This window comes from Tiliqua scincoides, chromosome 2, assembly GCF_035046505.1.
Source record: "Tiliqua scincoides isolate rTilSci1 chromosome 2, rTilSci1.hap2, whole genome shotgun sequence".
Classification (NCBI taxonomy): domain Eukaryota; kingdom Metazoa; phylum Chordata; class Lepidosauria; order Squamata; family Scincidae; genus Tiliqua; species Tiliqua scincoides.
Genome location: NC_089822.1, coordinates 68,262,303 through 68,281,257, shown reverse-complemented (window position 1 = coordinate 68,281,257; position 18,955 = coordinate 68,262,303). Strand labels below are relative to the sequence as shown.

Genomic DNA, 18,955 nt, shown 5'->3' with positions numbered 1-18,955 from the left:
TTCTGGAGCATTTGTTGAGATCCAGTTGCATCAAATCAGGACCATTCTGGTTGCCTCACATTTCCCTTTGCCTGACCTGCCCAGGAGCCAAGGCATGTTTGCTTACTTGCAAGTAAATGCGACCATGTGGCTTAGTTTCACTTTCCATAGAGCTCAATACATTCGCCAGCTTGGAGGGAGGGACCTTCTTCTTGGTGTTTCTTGGGGGCTACATTCATTGGATCAGGACCATTCTATGTTGTTGGATTCCTCTCAGCCTGCCTTTTTCAACAAACTAAGGCAGGTTCGCCAACTCACGAGTAAATGTGGGATACGGCTCGGTTTCACTCTCCATTGGACTCCATTCATATTTTGTTTTCCAGGTTTTTTGCCAATAACTTTTGATAGAAAGGAGATATTTCACTCCGGTTTTTTTCATTGCGTTCTGCTGGAAATTCTGCATCCAACGGTATATAACATGATGGAGTTACACCTAACCACCACATTTTTAGCACGTCACCCCCAAGTGTGTGTCACTCCGCCTTGTGCATCACCCAGTGTCGGCCACACCATCCGCACCTCCCTAGCAACACCGCTGATATAGGCAAAGGCAGGTAGAAATCAAGATCCAGGATAGCAAGCAAAATCTAGGGTTCTCACAGGGGCAAGTCATTCAGACTGCTTATGGTATGATGTACTGGAATTGGCCCTAAGCATTAAGTGACAGATTGCTCAGATTGGTACCACAGCCTTCTTTGCGTCTTGGAACTCATTCTGCCAGCTTTTCAAGTAAACATAGAGTCCCAATGATGAAGAAAGCAAGTCCTGATTGTTGGGAAGCAGTTTGGGGGTCACATTTACTGCACACAGACATTTCCCTTTAACCCCAGTATAGCAGAACTCCAGAATTATTGCATCTAAGGGCCCAATTCTACCCCAATTTCCAACACTGATGTAGCCATGCCAATCAGTGGCCATGCTCTGCATTCTGCAGGGGGTGGAGGCTGTCACAGAGGTCTCCTCAAGGTAAGGGAATGTTTGTTCCCGCTTCCCACTGCCTCCCAGGAGTGCTCCTGGGCACTCCTGCTCCACCTCTGAGGGCATCCCTCAAAGGCGGAGGGGAAGCGGTGCACACCCCCTCTGTTTTCGGAGGAGATGCGTGCCGCTTCCTGGCCCAGGGTGCCCCTCCTCCACTTCTGAGGGCATCCCTCAGAGGTGGAGGGGAAGCGGCACGCACCCCCTCCGACTTCAGAGGAGATGTGTGCCGCTGCCCGGCCCCCATGGAGCCTTCCACGCAGCTTACAAGCGCTGCGGAGGTCTCCACTGCAGCAGTCTGGGGCTGCTGGAAGCAGAAGGCTCTGTGGGGGCCTCGGCTACCTCCTCCGTCCCCCCTTGTTTTCAATTACTTCCGGGTCAGGTGTACAGGGGCGGAGAAGGGGGGCAAAACGGGGTGTGGGGGTAGAATACTGGAGGTTGCCCCGGGAACAGGGACCCCCAGGAACACCTCTGGATATACACATCCTTCCAGAAGAATGGTTATATGTGTTAGGGCGCAATCCTAACCCCTTATGTCAGTGCTTTCCAGCACTGGCATAGCGGTGCCAATGGGACATGTGCTGCATCTTGTAGTTGGGTATCACTCATGTAGACCTCCTCAAAGTAAGGGAATGTTTGTTCCCTTACCTCAGAGCTGCATTGCCCTTATGTCAGTCCTGGAAAGCATTGACATAAGGGGTTAGGATTACGCCCTTAGATGACCACTTGGCTTACACGAGACATTTTACTGTGGACCCAGCCTTACAGTAACCACCATGAGAAACTTGCAACTGTGGGCCCAAGTGTTGAAACTTTGTCACTGGGCCGAGTTGGATACAAATGCAGGACATGGCCTAAGCTCTAATTATCCCAGGATCTGTGATCAATCAGAGTGCCTTTTAAGGAGGATAATTCCTAAAACGGCATAATTTACTGAAGGTTTTATTCATGTATGCAAGATTCCACTATTCTTTCTCAGTATTTAAATGGAGTTTAGCCAAAACCAAAATGTCCTAGGCAATAATCACAGGGTTTTTATACATTAAGATTATTTTTGACATCCAGAATCAGTTACTATAATTTTAAAGATCTTCTAGTAACCAAGTTCTTACTCTTGCAAGCAGGCATACTCTTTGCAGTGCTGTATCTGCCATCCTCAGGAGGCGTTGTGTAGCTCTGGCATGGCATATCGTCCTTAATGTAAAAAAGAATGGGAGGACAGGCTCTGAAACCTCAGTCAGGCACTTGGCTTTATGCCTGGGTCGGCACAGTGGCCTTCTTCTTGTTCCCACTATTCCATTCTCTTTAGTAAGCTGGAAGAGAGCCAAGATGTTTGATGGACATTAATGATCAGATGTTGTGTTGTTGAGCCTCTTGTGAGAACTCGGCTTGGTGCCTCCCCTCTCATCATCACTGCCCCTTTTCATCTCTCTCGCTTCACCAACTTTGGCAGTGGAGTGTGTGTTCAAAGCGTTGATAGGAACAGAAGGCTCTCTTACTATCACAAAACAACTGTCAGTCTTCAGAAGGTGGTAAAAGAATTTTGGATTATTTAAAGCTTTTAAAAAAAAAAATCTAAAAAGAATTCTAAAACTAAACAACCAAAGATAGAGGGTGTTGTTTATAAATCTTAACTGCTCAGTAGACTGTGAGACTAATAACAAGATTATATGGACATTATTCAGCCAAAATTATGGATATTAGGCTACGATTCTGCATAAAGTTAAAGCTAGCTTGGATCCAATTTATTTTAGCAGGAATTCAATGCCTAAGTGTGCACAAGAATGAGGAATTTGCTACTTCTTGGATGTATCAAAATATATTCTGTTTTCAATGTAAAAGTATGTTTTAAAGAGTAGTGCCATTCATTTGACCAGCCTCATTTCTTTCACATTTCTGTCCATTGCATGGGACATGAAGAACAACATGCACTTTTAAGGTTGACCAATGAGTATTGTTGTGCAATAAAAGATTAGTGAGACATTATTTTTTTCTGTATTGCTTTCTATTCAGGAATACTGCTACCTACAGGTGTGTGTCACTTAACAATGGGGATACGTTCAGATCCCCGTTGTTATGCAAATAGGACGTTAAGCAAACATTCAGCCCAATCTAGTGCCTTGGTTGTGTGAACAGAGCCTCCCTGCCAGACACTAGCTGGCTGCACAGGTTACTGGAGGTAGATTGCCTCTTTATTGCATTAAGAGCCTCTTTGTTGTGTAAACAAACACTCTGCTGCAGACTGTGGGATACCTGACTGCCACATTAGGAGCCTCTTTGTTTTGCTTTGACCACTGTCCTATATGAGGTCTGTCGTTAAGCAGAAGGTTGTTAAGTGACACACCTGTGTATGTTTTATGTGTTCACATCTTTACACTTGATTCATTGTTCTTTTGTACAACTCATTTCATTTTCTGCACCTCCATGCAGTGATGTCTCAAAATCACTGCATGATATCACAGGAGGCAGCTTTTTAATTCCTCATATTGCCTATTGCTTTTGCCGTTGTAATAAGATGTAGAGATCAAGGCAAAGGAGAAAAGCTCGGTGGGTCAGACACTCTTTTGAAAACTGTCCATTTCTATACTGTTTCAAGTTTTTTTAAGTTTTAAAACACATGTTATCCAGTTAGATGTTAAACTTTAATACATACCTTAGGTGACCTTTCTCAAGGTGGGGAAGGCAGAAGTGTGCACACTTTGGAAGTTTATGGCCAGACTTTGTACAGTATCGTTTTACCATAGACTGTCCAAACTTTTTGGCAGGAGGACCACATCATCTCTCTGACACTATGTCAAGGGCTGGGGAAAAAAAAAGAATTAATTTACATTTCAAATTTGAATAAATTTACTTAAATTTACATAAATGAATATATTAGAGATGAACTTGTATGAATGAATGAAGATCTAGCAATAGTTCAAGGTCTATAAAAGGCCTTGCACAAAGCAAGGCTGGCCTTTCCTCCTCTGCAGCTGCAGCATTACAGACATGAAACAGCAATCAGTGGAGGTAGCCCTCAGCCTGCAGCTCATGTGAGAGGCCAAACAGTCATTCTCACATTGAGAGCAGTTACTTCAGCCCAGTACAGGCTGCAGCAAGTCTCTGGATGACCAGAGGGTCATTGGAGACTGAGGGCTCCCTGCTGGCCAAATTAGGGGTCCCCAAAGGCCTTGAATGGCCCCTGGGCCAAGCTTTGGGCACGCTTGCCATAGCCCAATCTTATCCAGGGCTTGTGGTGGCTGGCCTTATGATCTGCCACCTAAGCCTCAGACTGGTGACGCAAAAGCCACTTCACTATTGTGTACTCCAGGGCCACCAGTGCAAATGGCCAGAGGCCCTGCATTCATGACAACAGCTCCCATTTGCCCTGCAGGAGCAGGTATGTCAGCAGTTGGGATGGTTCTGGTGAGGAGCGTGGCAGTTCAGGGTGGGGAGCAGGCCAGGCAGGGGGTGCTTTGGGGTGGGAGAGGGAAGAACTTGGAGACAGTGATGCATACTGAGATCCTATCCCCCCTTCCCTGCCGTCAGCGGCGCTGCATGTTAGGGGGTGGTATGGCATAGAATTGGGCCCTAAGATTAAGTTTATAAGTTTATGGGATAGGTTTAAGCTCATTTGACATCATCCTTTTATTTGAAGATGGCTGCTGATGGATTTCCTTACACACATCCCTGAGAGAGGTTGCCATTTCCCATTGTTCCACCACTTGGGTAGAATGTGCGTAGGGGGTTTCTAATTGCTCAAGAAACTACTATTCTCATTAGTATAGGGCTCTGATCGAATTGTCAATGAAGTGGTGAAAGAAAGTTTAGGGCAAGAAGCACTTCTTTTATAAACAGAAATATTTCTCTTTATTTTTGGTCAAAAAGTTTCTAAGCTGATGTCATTGTTTGCAAGGTTGAATATGATGCAGGGCAAGGTGCAGCTGATCACAGAAGTTTCCAGGAAGTCTTCCCCAAATCAAAGTGGAATGCGTTGGTTCTTCTAAGGAACCAAAATTGGCCTTTTATCCAAAGACTTGTGGTCATGATACTCTCTTTGCATCAGCCCTTTTAAAGACAACACGTGTGTGGCCTGGGTAATACACTAATTGTGCACCCAACCATATAGATGTGTGCACATATGTGTTGGACAGCTGGTGGAGGAAGTGTGCAGTTCCCACACTCTGTTCTGATCCCTTAACCATCATTAAGCGTTCACCAGTGTTATATATATATATAGTCAGATATATCTAGTGTGGGACTGGTTTTGCAGATAATATTTTGTGTACACCAGTGGTTCTCAAACGTTTTAGCACTAGGACCCACTTTTTAGAATGACAATCTGTCGAGACACACTGGAAATGATGTCATGGCTGAAAGTGACATCATCAGGCAGAAGAATGTTTAACAATCCTAGGCTGCAATCCTATCCTCACTTACCCAGGAGTAAGCCCCACAGACTAGTATTGTTAAAAGCATATACATAGTAGCCTGTTAAAAGTACAGATCTGTTAATCAGTAGATTAATAAATATGATAATTTTTGTATTGATGAATAATCTTGTTGGGCAATGTATGTTGTAATCGATGGCCAATATCCTCATGTGTAACCTGTGTAGTCCCAGCCCTAAGTTTATCCAATGTTCCATACCTGTATCTGTAATAAATAAAGTATTGCAAAAAAAAAAAAAAAAGTACAGATCTGTAACATTTCCCCAAATGCAATCATGTGCCATAGTAGCATCAAGTCTAATATATTAAAAATAAAAATTGAAATGAATGGGGACCCAGCTGAAATTGGCTTGTGCCTCATCTAGTGGGTCCCTACCCACAGTTTGAGAAACACTGGTGTAGACATCACTTTAGTTCAGGCCTAATGCAGCATGCCACATATTAGTTCATGTTCTTGTAATTGAATAAGGAAAGAATAAGCTACGTGTAACTAGGCAATACTGAGGTCACAGTCCCACATCAACTTCTTTCCACCAGAGGTGGAAAGGCAGCAAGGCAGTTCTGTTTGGACAGATGACAGAGAGTAGGTTAAAGAGCCACCCTCCCCACTTCATACCATTAATTCTCACCCAGTATTTGTGTGTGTGAAAGTAAGGCTACTAGTAATACTAACAGCTAGATGAACATCTCGATGAACATGTGCAGTGGTTCTGATTGTGTCACTGACTTCATTGAGTTTGGGGAAGTAAAGCGTCTTGCATTCCACAGGTTCAGGTTTCAGGTTCCAGCCAGCAGCACTTTTGTTTTGTTATGTTTGAACTCTTAAATACAAAGTATCGCTCCTCTGGGAATAGCTTGAAGTTATTTCAGCTATTATGTTAAAGAGCAACACAGTTCTAAATTACTACATAACCTGTTCTGATTTCACAATACAGTAAAATGCCAATTTTATTCATAATAAATATATTCTGAGCAACAATCTAGAATAGCAAAAGTCTCTAAGAACTTAAACAACTTTTTTCCTGTTTTTTTAAAACACCATCACAAAATGATGACACTCTTTTTCCATTTTTTCTTGGTTAAATCAAGAAAAGAACAACCCATTACAAATAAGTTCATGCAATTTCTTTGAGACATTATTGGGAAAGTTTACAAAAGCCTGCCTTCCATGTCTGTAAATGCCAGCATATAAGTAAAACCGTAGCTGTGGTAACAAGATTTTACTAGTGTTTGGATAGCATTAAAAATAACTTCCTGTAAGCAGTAGTTATTGGGCAGAAGGGAAGACTTTACACACATTCTGCATCTTACAGAACCCATGAGACTTCTTAAGAAGGTCCTTTGACGTCTGTAGGGTACCCAACCTGCTCTTTTCACTTGTGCCAGAATTCCCAGCTGTTGACAAAGTGCAAGTGACTATGAACAGTTTAACTAGAAAAAACCCGTTTTTGAGATAGTGGCAAGGAAGGAAAATATTTTTGTTTCCTAGCCATATAAGGGTTCGCATAATGGTTCTCAAACTTTTAGTGTTGGGACCCATTTTTTAGAATGAGAATCTGTCAGGACCCACCAGAAGTGATGTCATGACTGGAAGTGACATCAGGAAGCAGGAAAATTTTTTAACAATCCTAGGTTGCAATACTACCCACACTTACCCACAAGTAAGTCCCATTGAATATCATTGTTAAAAGCAGTTACATAGTAGCCTTAGTAGTAGTAGTACAGTAGCCTGTACATACAAAGTACAGATCTGTAGCATTTCCCCAAATATGTCTAATATATTAAAAATAAAATATTGAAATAAATGGGGACCCACCTGAAATGGGCTCAGGACCCATCTAGTGGGTCCTGACCCACAGTTTGAGAAACACTGGGTTAGAGGATAGATTATTTCCCAATCGTGTAAACTGTATGCCAGCTCTTCAGTGAGCTGAATACTACCAAATACAATGAGCAAAACACCAATTTAAGATACTACATTGTGTAATTTTGGGTAGCAAATTTTATATCATAATGGCCATGTAGATAATTAAATTCTCTCCAAAATAGGATGATAAAAAGAGTACTTCTTTGATATGCATCCTTGCATAGAACCCCTTGAGAAATTGGTCAGTTACAGAATGTCTTACAATGTTAATGGCCTGCCATGCAGAAGAAGAAAGTATCTTAAAAATTATAAAGACTATAGATTTGGTTTTCATCAGGTCTCAAAAGGGAAATTACTAAACTCTTGCCCAAGTCAGCATCTTCACATTTTTCTGACTGGCAAGCATGTTGAACATGAACTGAAATTAATTAATGAGTCTTTTTCTTCACTAGATGTTTCTTTAGTCAGTTCAAAAGTAAGTGTGACCAAATTGGTTGCAAGAAAGAAAACTAAATCGGAAATACACAGGAAGACAGAAGCAGTGACCTGGAGAGATTAGAGCAGTGGGGGCTATGGGCAACAGCAGGCAATTTGCTCCTAACAAATTTGTCATCCAAGAAAAGGAAATTAACTTCACATATAGACTGGAAGTCAAACCTCCTGATTTCAAAATGTTTTCCCATTCATGTCTTTAATTTTGTCCTAAACTTAATAGCATGTCTATGTGCAGAAAAGTTGTAGATGGTAATTAGTATCACTGGAAAGTAAGAAACTGACTGTCTTCAGAAATTTTAATGGGCTTCTCATCATTACTCGGAAAATTTCATGAGATCAGAAACAAATGATAGCAGAAAACTGAATTAAATGAATTTCACAGATTCATACACATTTCCATTTGGAAGATTATAGTATTCATTCACATTAAATTCTCAAATTTGAATTGCAAATTTGAAAAAAAAAATTGTTTTCGCTTCAGTACTAGTTAAAACTCAAAGTTCAATTGTATTCTTTCAGACACAAAGACCTCATTTCAACTCTAGCTGACCTGTACTGTATCCAGTGCAAGTTTGGGATCAAAATCGGTGCAACCCAAGGCAAGGGGAAAACTTTTCCCTTACCTTGTGTCGTGCTACACTGACCCCAATGGGTCTACTCAGATCTGAGCCACATCAGGAGGTGACACAAATCCGAGTAGAGCGGATCTGCCAACTCCTTGCGCTGGCCTCCTTGACTCTAAAGTCAATGCAAACATGCCTTACAGCACATTTGTGACACCTCCAGGTCGACAAAAGTGACTTGTTCCAGCCTAACCCAGAAGTTAGGATTGCGCTGCATGTTATTCCATTTGTCTCCATGGACCAACTAGTGCTGGTTCCAACAATTTAGCTAAAATTCTTGTTGGCTTAAATGTTTGGACAAAGCAGGGCCTTTTCACCTTATTCTCATCTGAAAATTTGCAAGGTGGGGATTTACTAGTAGTGGAGGTAGCAGCAGCATTTCTGGTAACTGACTGCTACCAATAATAACACAGGCCTACAAAATTGAGGGTCAGAAAAGTTTTTCCCAAACTTTATGGTGGTTTGATATGAATTTGGGGTGCTGATTCCAAAAATGGCATCCGTTTTGCCCTATCACGTCTAGTTTTGGAGATATAGTATAGCCTCATTAGTGAATGGTTCAAGCAGCTTCCTCATGAGGAAGCCATGGTGTAGGCTTTCTCATGAGGAAGCTGCTTGAACCATTCACTATTGAGGCTATACTCAATAAGTGACCCAGGAATGGGTACAGTAATCATGACGCCACCAGCACTCAGAGTCTTACCACCTTACCTGAGGAGGTCTGCCAGCCTCACAGCCCCCTCTGCAAGTCTTCTCCAAATTTCGTTTTGCTGTGATCTGCAGGTTGGAGCAACTACCGCTAAACTGGAAGGAAACCAGAAGTTTCCCTCACCAACATATCAGAGTGAAATGAAGCTTGAAGGAGGTCCACAGAGAGGGCTGTGGGCCTCCTGGACCCTCTACAAGGCTGGCAGACCCCCTAGGTAGGGTGGCAGACTCTGAGTGCCCACTGCACTTGATCGCTGTGGTTCTGCTGGGGCACATCCAAGTTCCTGCCCCGCAAACACTTGCAGTTGTTTCTTGGACTCCCAGTGAGTTTCTCAAACTGTGGATTGGGACCCACTAGGTGGGTTGTGAGCCAATTTCAGGTATGTCCCCATTCATTTCAATATTTTATTTTTAGTTTATTAGACTTGTTGCCAACATGGTATGTGACTGCATTTGGGGAGATATGTACTTTTAACAGGCTACAGTGTATATGCTTTTGACAATGAAAGTCAGTGGGGTTTACTCCTGGGTAAGTGTAAGATTGCAGCCTACGATTGTTAAAAATTTTCCCTGCTTGTTGATGTCACTTCTGGCCATGACATCACTTCCAGGGTAATGACATCACTTCCGGTGGGTCCTGACAGATTGTCATTCTGAGAAGTGGGACCTGGGCTAAAAAGTTTGAGAACCACTGCTTTAGTGCACTTGGGGAAAATTCCCTATCATTTTGTCATTGTGTGAATTGGGCAGTGAAACTGACAAGGCTCTTTCAGATCTACAACACTGCCAAACCATGTTATGTTAAACGCATAGTTCTGTCCTGTGTATTTCTTTCATTGTAAATGGCAGCCGTGGAGGTGGGGTCAGACCAGGTCAGGATTAGGTTGCAAGGGAAGGTGGTCTTTTACCTTTATGCTTCAGTCCTAATGAGTATCACCTCCCTGGAGTTACTGTGTGCTCTGGGACAGAGCTATCACTAGAGTTTTTGTCACCTGGTTCGAGAGCTCATTACATCACGCCCATGATGAACCTCCTCTTGTACCAGGTCATACAGAATAAATTACAATATCATATGCACACCCTAAATGCAATGGCATCACTAGGGTTGATGTAACTCCCATTAACTTAATTCATTTATTTTAATATGTAACAATACAGAGTAACCAACAAAAAACCAGTGGCCAACTTGATGACACTCACACAATTGAATAAGAGTTCTAGTATTATTGCAGATACATGGAAATGAAAGCTGTCTCATACTAACACCTTATTGGTTTCATGCTGTATCATAGCACTTCATTGGCTCTCAGAACAATCAGTCTCATTGGTCAGTTTTGAATTAAGAAAATTCATTTGCAGTTGTGTTTTCTTTTTCTGGTTAATTGGCCATTTCTTTTGATAGAATACAGATACAGGCATGCCCCTATATCTACGGGGGTTCGTTCCAGAACCCCCCATGATTAAGTGAAACCACAGATATGAGGAAATGCCCCTCACTCTCTAGAGGTGAGCAAAACAGGGATCTCCTTATCTCCAGAAAGGGCACGTGTGCAGGAGGGATTGCAGACCCAACCCACAGTTGACTGAAACTGCGGATACAGGATCCACAGATATGGGCCCCCCTGTAATTCAACATGGTTTGTTTCATTACATTCTGCATGAAATTACCTTTCCAATGATAACATGATGGTATTATTCATAAATTCAAATTTTCCAAAACATTTCCAAAATGTTGACCAGTTGTATTGTCACAAACACACCCTGAGGGTGTCACCCAGTGTCATTGGTGTCAATGACAGCTTCTCTCCCAGGGCAGGTAGCAAATAGCAGGTGGTAATGGGGACTAGCAAAGCCTTTACTGCCAGCCTCAGGGGTTGGCCTGGCATAGTGTGGGCCCTGCATGGGCACAGGCTCCCACCTATGTATCACCCCTGTTGCTGGGTCAAGGTTTTTATGTTTGTAATTAATCCATTCCTTTATTCAGAGAAATATTTAGAATAGCCTGGTTAATCACAGATTAATAATTCATTTCAGGACATAGACTAGGCCAAAAGGTCAAGGAGAAATCTTACCTAAATCCCAGTCTTACCTAAATCCCTTCTCTGAAGCAGCTGCATCACCTGAGGCACTGCATCCTGCAGGGGACAATTGTGCCATCCACAAGCCAGAGTTGGAGGTGCCTGGTCTAGATAGAAAACAGCAGAGCTTTTGTGATGTTCATTATCTTGGTCTGGATACATGTGGTTTAAAGAGAGGGTAAAATATGATATCTCCAAGAACCCATCTCCTTTGACTTAAAGTTAGGCTTTAACTAGTGATAAAATATAAACATGATTTTCATGAGCAAAAAATATGACCCGCTGTTTCTTGTCATAGTCAAGAATTAACTAATATTAAATATTTTGAAATACCAGTTAAGCACATGCTTATTGCTTTCATTAAACTCAATGAATCTTTAGTTTGGCTGAATTATTCTAGGTTTTTCCAACAGGAAGTAAAGAAAGAGATAAGGCAGCTTATGTGCTAAGCAACTAAACTAAATTAATGATCCTTTCTTCATTTATTTCAAATAGGGCCGAAACAACTTGGGTTCCATCTATGTTTGGGCATCTGGAAATGGTGGAAGGAGCAAGGATCATTGTTCCTGTGATGGCTACACCAACAGTATCTACACTATCTCCATTAGCAGCACAGCTGAAAGTGGGCGGAAACCTTGGTATCTCGAAGAATGCGCCTCTACACTAGCTACAACCTACAGCAGCGGAGAATCCTATGACAGAAAAATAGTATGTTGTCTTCAACATGATTAAAGCATGCTTGTATTTGTTACTATCTTGTGGGGGAAGAAAGGATATCTATCTGAGCTTTGTATAGATTACTAGCACAACATTTCCATGCACACTTACATGGAAGTAAGTCCCATTCAATTGAATAGAACTTACTTCTGAGCACACATGCATGGCATTGCACTGCACATTCATATGAGCAAGACAATAAAATAAAATTTGCTCACATCACTAGGAATATTTTAGATAAAAGAGAAGAACGTCTGCACATTTGGAGCCAAGAATCTCTCTTAACTACTTTGTACAACCAAAAACAGGTTTGTACCACACACACACACACACACACACACACACACACACACACACACAAACACACACACACACACACACACACACACACACACAAAATCCCAGGTCGTTTTCCTGTTGAGAAAATAAATACTTTTGGTCTCTTTCAATCCTAGTTTTCTGTCACCCATACAAATTTGTTTACTGTTTTCTCCTTTCCAGTCGCTTGCTGATAATAAGGTGTTAAGATCAGCTGTTTTCAAAATATTGTCTATCATTTCTTCCAGTAATCTGGGATATTAGCCATCTCTCCTGGAAACTTTGCTGTTTTCAGATGATTAATTTAAAGACAAAATCTGAGGTAACTCTTCATTCCAGTAATGTTTCTGTTCTTTTCTGCTTTTCTCAAGAAATTTTATATCTGTGTTTGGCTTGTTTCCTCAGCCTCCTTGATAAGTAATAACAGGGAAACAAATCATTCAATTCCCAGCAAATAACATTCCTGACATGGAATTTTGCATCATGTTTTCATGGGTTCTTTGTAACGTCTGCTTCACGGTAAAATCTTTGTAATCTTGCTCTTGTTATGCAATTTTCTGATTCTCTAGTTCCTGTTCCCATGAAACATGATTCATTTTAGCACATGTAGCTTCCTGAGTATATTAGGAGCAAAGGTCTTCTCAGACCAAGTAACCCTGCTTAGTGTTGTTTTATGCATTTAAAATTCCTTAAGAAAAGTAAGGCTAAAGAGAATGTTTATTCCCTCATTAAGAACCCCATGTGTGCTATGATGCATGTTAAAACTTTAATATTCATATTGAGGAGAGATATAACATGACAGTTTTGAGTACATATTGCTCTGTCAGTGTTTCTCAATGTTTATTCTCTGCTGTACCACTTCACATGGTCCACCTATTCAAAGTGCCATTGGAAATAACTGGCGATGACATCATCGCTAGTTACTTCTGGGTTAGGAGGCCAAGATGCGATGCAACAAACACCAGTAGGAGGATCAGGGTGGACAGGAGGGCTTTTTTGGGCATGGAAAAGCATACTTTAGGCTTTTAGCATAATTTAGGCTATTAGGTAGGAAGCTGAAAGCCAGGACCTCAAAGGCAGCGTTCTCGGAAATGCTACCTGTTCCACACGCAGGGCCAGCTAGGCAGGCGGAGATCAGGGGTCTCAGTGCGTGGATGAGACGGTGGTGTAGGGAGGAGGGGTTTAGATTCATTGGGCACTGGGGAACGTTTTGGGACAAGCGGGGCCTGTACAAGAGGGACGGGCTTCACTTGAACCAGAATGGAACCAGACTGCTGGCGCATAACATTAAAAAGGTGGCAAAGCAGCTTTTAAATTGATCCCTGGGGGAAAGCCGACAGGAGCTGAAGGGCATCCGGTTCAGGACTCCTCATCCCTATGGGACGAGGATGGGGAGGTTAGAGAACAACAAGGCAAAGACAGAGTAGGAGAAGAAATTGGGAATGGTAGCATGATGGGATGTGATAGATGGTTTGGCACAATGAGAGGATTCAGGGATCAAGGAGCTAATAAGCAGCCCATCCTGGGGCATTCGATGTACAAATGCTTTTATGTGAATGCCCAAAGTCTCCGAGCAAAGATGGGAGAACTAGAATGTCTGGTGACCAGGGAAAACATTGACATAGTGGCATAACGGAAACCTGGTGGAATGCAGAGAATCAGTGGGATACCGCAATCCCGGGCTATAAACTCTACAGTAGGGACGGGGAGGGGCATGTTGGAGGTGGGGTGGCCATTTATGTTAAGGAAGGGATAGAATCCAGCAAAGTAGAGATTGAAGGTGGGTCCGACTCCATAGAATCTCTATGGGTTAGATTACCAGGCCTGAGGAGTGATGTAATACTGGGGGCATACTATCGTCCTCCAGACCGGAAACCGGAAGGGGACCTTGAAATGAGGAAACAGATCAGGAAGGTGACAAGGAGGGACAGGGTTGTAATCATGGGGGACTTCAATTATCCTCATATTGACTGGGTCAATTTGTGTTCTGGTCATGAAAAGCAGGCCGAATTTCTTGACATACTAAATGACTGTGCCTTAGAGCAGCTAGTCATAGAGCCCACCAGAGGACAGGTGACTCTGGATTTAATATTGTGCAGTACTTAGGACCTGGTTAGAGATGTCAATGTTACTGAGCCATTGGGGAACAGTGATCATGTTGCGATCTGTTTCAACATGCACGTCGGGGGAAGAATACCGGGCAAATCTCTCACAAAAACCCTTGACTTCTGACAAGCGGACCTCCCTCAAATGAGGAGGCTGGTTAGAAGGAGGTTGAAAGGGAAGGTAAAAAGAGTCCAATCTCTACAGAGTGCATGGAGGTTGCTCAAATCAACAGTAATAGAGGCCCAGTAGAAGTGTATACCGCAAAGGAAGAAGGGCTCGACTAAGTCCTGCATGGCTAATCAGCCAAGTTAGAGAGGCCGTAAAGGGCAAGAAAGCTTCCTTCCATAAATGGAAGTCTTGCCCTAATGAGGAGAATAAAAAGGAGCAAAAGAAATGTAAGAAGGTGATACTGGAGGCCAAGAGAGACTATGAGGAACACATGGCCAGCAGCATTAAGGGGAATAATTAAAGCTTCCTCAAATATGTTAGAAGCAGGAAACCCGCCAGAGAAGTGGTTGGCCCTCTGGATGGTGAGGAAGGGAAAGGGGAAATAAAAGGAGACTTAGAGATGGCAGAGAAATTGAATGAGTTCTTTGCATCTGTCTTCACGGCAGAAGACCTCGGGCAGATACAGCTGCCCAAACGGCCCCTCCTGACCAAGGAATTAAGTCAGATAGAGGTTAAAAGAGAAGATTTTCAGACCTCATTGATAAATTAAAGATCTATAAGTCACCAGGCCCTGATGGCATCCACCCAAGAGTTATTAAGGAGTTGAAGAATGAAGTTGCTGATCTCTTGACTAAAATATGCAACTTGTCCCTCAAAACGGCCACGGTGCCAGAAGATTGGAGGATAGCAAATGTCACATCAATCTTTAAAAAGGGAAAGAGGGGGGACCTGGGAAACTACAGGCCGCTCAGCCTAACATCTATACCGGATAAGATGGTGGAATGTCTCATCAAAGATAGAATCTCAAAACACATAGACGAACAAGCCTTGCTGAGGGAGAATCACCATGGGTTCTGTAAGGATAAGTCTTGCCTCATGAAACTTTTAGAATTCTTTGAAAAGGTCAACAGGCATGCGGGAGAACCCGTGGACATTATATATCTGGACTTTCAGAAGGCATTTGACACGGTCCCTCACCAAAGGCTACTGAAAAAACTCCTCAGTCAGGGAATTAGAGGGCAGGTCTTCACCTGGATTGAGACCTGTTTGAAGACCAGGAAACAGAGAGTGGGTGTCAGTGGGCAATTTTCACAATGGAGAGAGGTGAAAAGTGGAGTGTCCCAAGGACCTGTCCTGGGACCGGTGCTCTTCAACCTCTTCATAAATGACCTGGAAACAGGGTTGAACAGTGAGGTGGCTAAGTTGGCAGACAACACCAAACTTTTCTGAGTGGTGAAGACCAGAAGTGATTGTGAGGAGCTCCAGAAGGATCTCTCCAAACTGGCAGAATGGGCAGCAAAATGGCAGATGCGTTTCAATGTCAGTAAGTGTAAAGTCATTCACATTGGGGCAAAAAATCAAAACTTCACATATAGGCTGATGGGTTCTGAGCTGTCTGTGACAGATCAGGAGAGAGATCTTGGGGTGGTGCTGGACAAGTCGATGAAAGTGTCGACCCAATGTGCGGCGGCGGTAAAGAAGTCCAATTCTATGCTTGGGATCATTAGAAAAGGTATTGAGAACAAAACGGCTAATATTATAATGCCGTTGCACAAATCGATGGTAAGGCCACACCTGGAGTATTGTGTCCAGTTCTGGTCGCCGCATCTCAAAAAGGATATAGTGGAAATGGAAAAGGTGCAAAAGAGAGCAACTAAGATGATTACTGGGCTGGGGCACCTTCCTTATGAGGAAAGGCTACAGCGTTTCAGCCTCTTCAGTCTAGAAAAGAGGCACCTGAGGGGGGACATGATTGAGACATGGAACTATGCATGGGAAGGATAAAGTGGATAGAGAGATGCTCTTTACACTCTCACGTAACACCAGAACCAGGGGACATCCACTAAAATTGAGTGTTGGGACAGTTAGGACAGACAAAAGAAAATATTTCTTTACTCAGCGTGTGGTCGGTCTGTGGAACTCCTTGCCACAGGAAGTGGTGACAGCATCTGGCCTGGATGCCTTTAAAAGGGGATTGGACAAGTTTCTGGAGGAAAAATCCATTATAGGTTACAAGCCATGATGTGTATGTGCAACCTCCTGATTTTAGAAATGGGCTACATCAGATGCAAGGGAGGGCACCAATATGAGGTCTCTTGTTATCAGGTGTGCTCCCTGGGGCATTTGGTGGGGCTGCTGTGAGATACAGGAAGCTGGTCTAGATGGGCCTATGGCCTGATCCAGTGGGGCTGTTCTTATGCTTTGGAACTCTGCCCGATGAACCAAGTCTTCTACAGCTGTTTGTTGTGTCACATTTCTGGTCTCGCTGCCAGGTGGCAGGGGTCACGCAAATACCACCAGACACCACCTCAAGTACCACTGGTGGTACCCGTACCACTGGTTGAGAATCACTGCTCTAAGCTTATCCTGTCATTGAAATGAATAGGAAAGCTGTTGCAGCCACAACAGTTCTAAGTGCAAATCAGATCCCTCACTTGATCATGAAATAAATGACTGTATGTTTGTGTGTGTGTGTGTGTGTGTGTGTGCGTGTTGCTATAACATTTGACAGAATAGATATATTAAAACACGGTTTGTTTCATTGCATTCTGCATGAAATTACACATCAAATGATATGTAACTTGACAGTATTATTCGAAAATACCAAGATTTTAAAAATTTTGGCCAGTAGTGGTGTCACCCCCCCCCCCCCCGTAAGCATCACTAGGTACAGCCTGCACCCACCTTCCAGCAACACCACTGCATGCAAATAAGGAATAATTTTTAGTCACCAAACTGGGAGATTTGTGTATCCCCACTGTACATACCATAACATCTGAGAGCAAAATATGCAAGTGTCTTTCCCATGTATACATTACAAAGGAACATAGAGTTGTAGTCTAAATGCAGCAGTTAACCAAATACCTGGTATTGTGTTCAGTTGAAAAGAAGCTTCTCTCAAGAGACTTATCAAAATTGCAAAATTTGACCTACATTCTCAATCTGTGGTTCTTGCTGCCTATGCTTTGGAACACATTTGCTTAGTAAATTAGTAAATTGCAGGGACCTTACATGAACTTAGTAAATTGCAGGGACCTTACATGATCATAAAATCAATGGTATAGTAATTAAAAAATAACTTATTTGTACATATTGCTATTAGTGAGATAAAAAAAAGTAAATACAGGCATGTGCAGCTTAACAACCATTTGCTTAACAACAGACCGCATATTTGACGGTGGTCAAAGCACAATAAAGATGCTCTTAGTGAGGCAATCACGTCTCCCATAGCCTGCAGCCGTAAGGCTCCAATCCTATGTACACTTTCCTGGGTGTGGGACCCAGTGAACATAATGGAACTTAATTCTAAGGAGACCTGCCTAGGATTGGGCTGTACATGCATGAGAATAAATGCTTAATTACATCCACATTTTTATTATATTCCTAAGTTTTATTTGTACAGCCCTTGTACCCTGTGGTATCAAGTTCTGACTTGTGTGTCATCACAGGCTAAAAGCACAGATAGAACTTCCATTGCACAGCAAGAAATGTTCTTTTAGGGAGTTGGTTCACACATTCAGTCATAAATAACAAGGCTATGGTATATGTGAACTTCTCCAAATGTTAAGAATTTCCCAATATGGAAAAACGTCAGCGATAGTGATTCACGGTGGCTGCTGCTGGTAAATGAATTTCTGTTGGCCCATTCTGCAGCACCACAAAATAAATTTTAGTTAGGGCAGGGGCTGATAACATAGAGATGATAGGCAGAGAACACTAGAATGTGAGTAGATGAATATCATGTACTGTGTTGGAGTCACAGATTTTCACTAGTCTCTTTGTGGAGGGGAGGGAGGCTTGACAAAAACTTTGAGAATCCTTGGTTTATTCAGGATGTACTAATTACTGAAAATTGAATTCAGTTTTGTTTATAATTATTTAATGCAGCAATATCTTTATATATCTTTTAACCTTCCAAAAAGTGCTATTCAGGTTGAACCAACTTATCTATGAATTTTATATCTGTGGATTCGGGGGCCCTCCTGTTGAGCCAGATTTGGCCCAACCTGAAGGCGACCAGAGCACCAGGGGCTCTTCTGAGGCCTGTGGAAGTCAAAACTGGAAGTGACACTTTAAGGCCTTTGAAGGGCCTGGGAGGACTTTCCCAGCCCTCCAAAAGCCTTATAAAGCACAACCTGAAGCGAACATCTAGGCCTCCCAAAGGCCCATGGAAGCTTTCACGGGCCTCAGAAGAGCCTCTGGAGATAACTGAAGCACAACTCCAGTCACCTTTGGAGACTTTAAGGGGTGCCTAACCATGGATTTTTATTTTGTGTTTTTGGGATATCCACAGGGTAGGGGTGGGGGTCTGGGAACAGATCTCCCATGGATACCTAGGCATCACCTGTATACATTTATTACAGGATTCTGACATCTACGGATCTGACTCACTGCAGAAGCTGATTTTTAAGGTCTAAAGAACAAAAGAAA

At 42.7% G+C, this 18,955-nt stretch overlaps 1 protein-coding gene across 2 annotated transcripts in view; it reads left to right on the top strand.

Annotated features, from left to right (window-relative positions):
- PCSK5 (proprotein convertase subtilisin/kexin type 5) overlaps positions 1–18,955 on the top strand; it is a 295,107-nt gene that overhangs the window by 126,513 nt on the left and 149,639 nt on the right. For both annotated transcript variants that reach the window (XM_066614135.1, XM_066614134.1), the window contains exon 8: positions 11,711–11,923. In XM_066614135.1, coding sequence (XP_066470232.1) covers positions 11,711–11,923 — 213 coding nt within the window. The remainder of the gene's footprint in view (positions 1–11,710; positions 11,924–18,955) is intronic.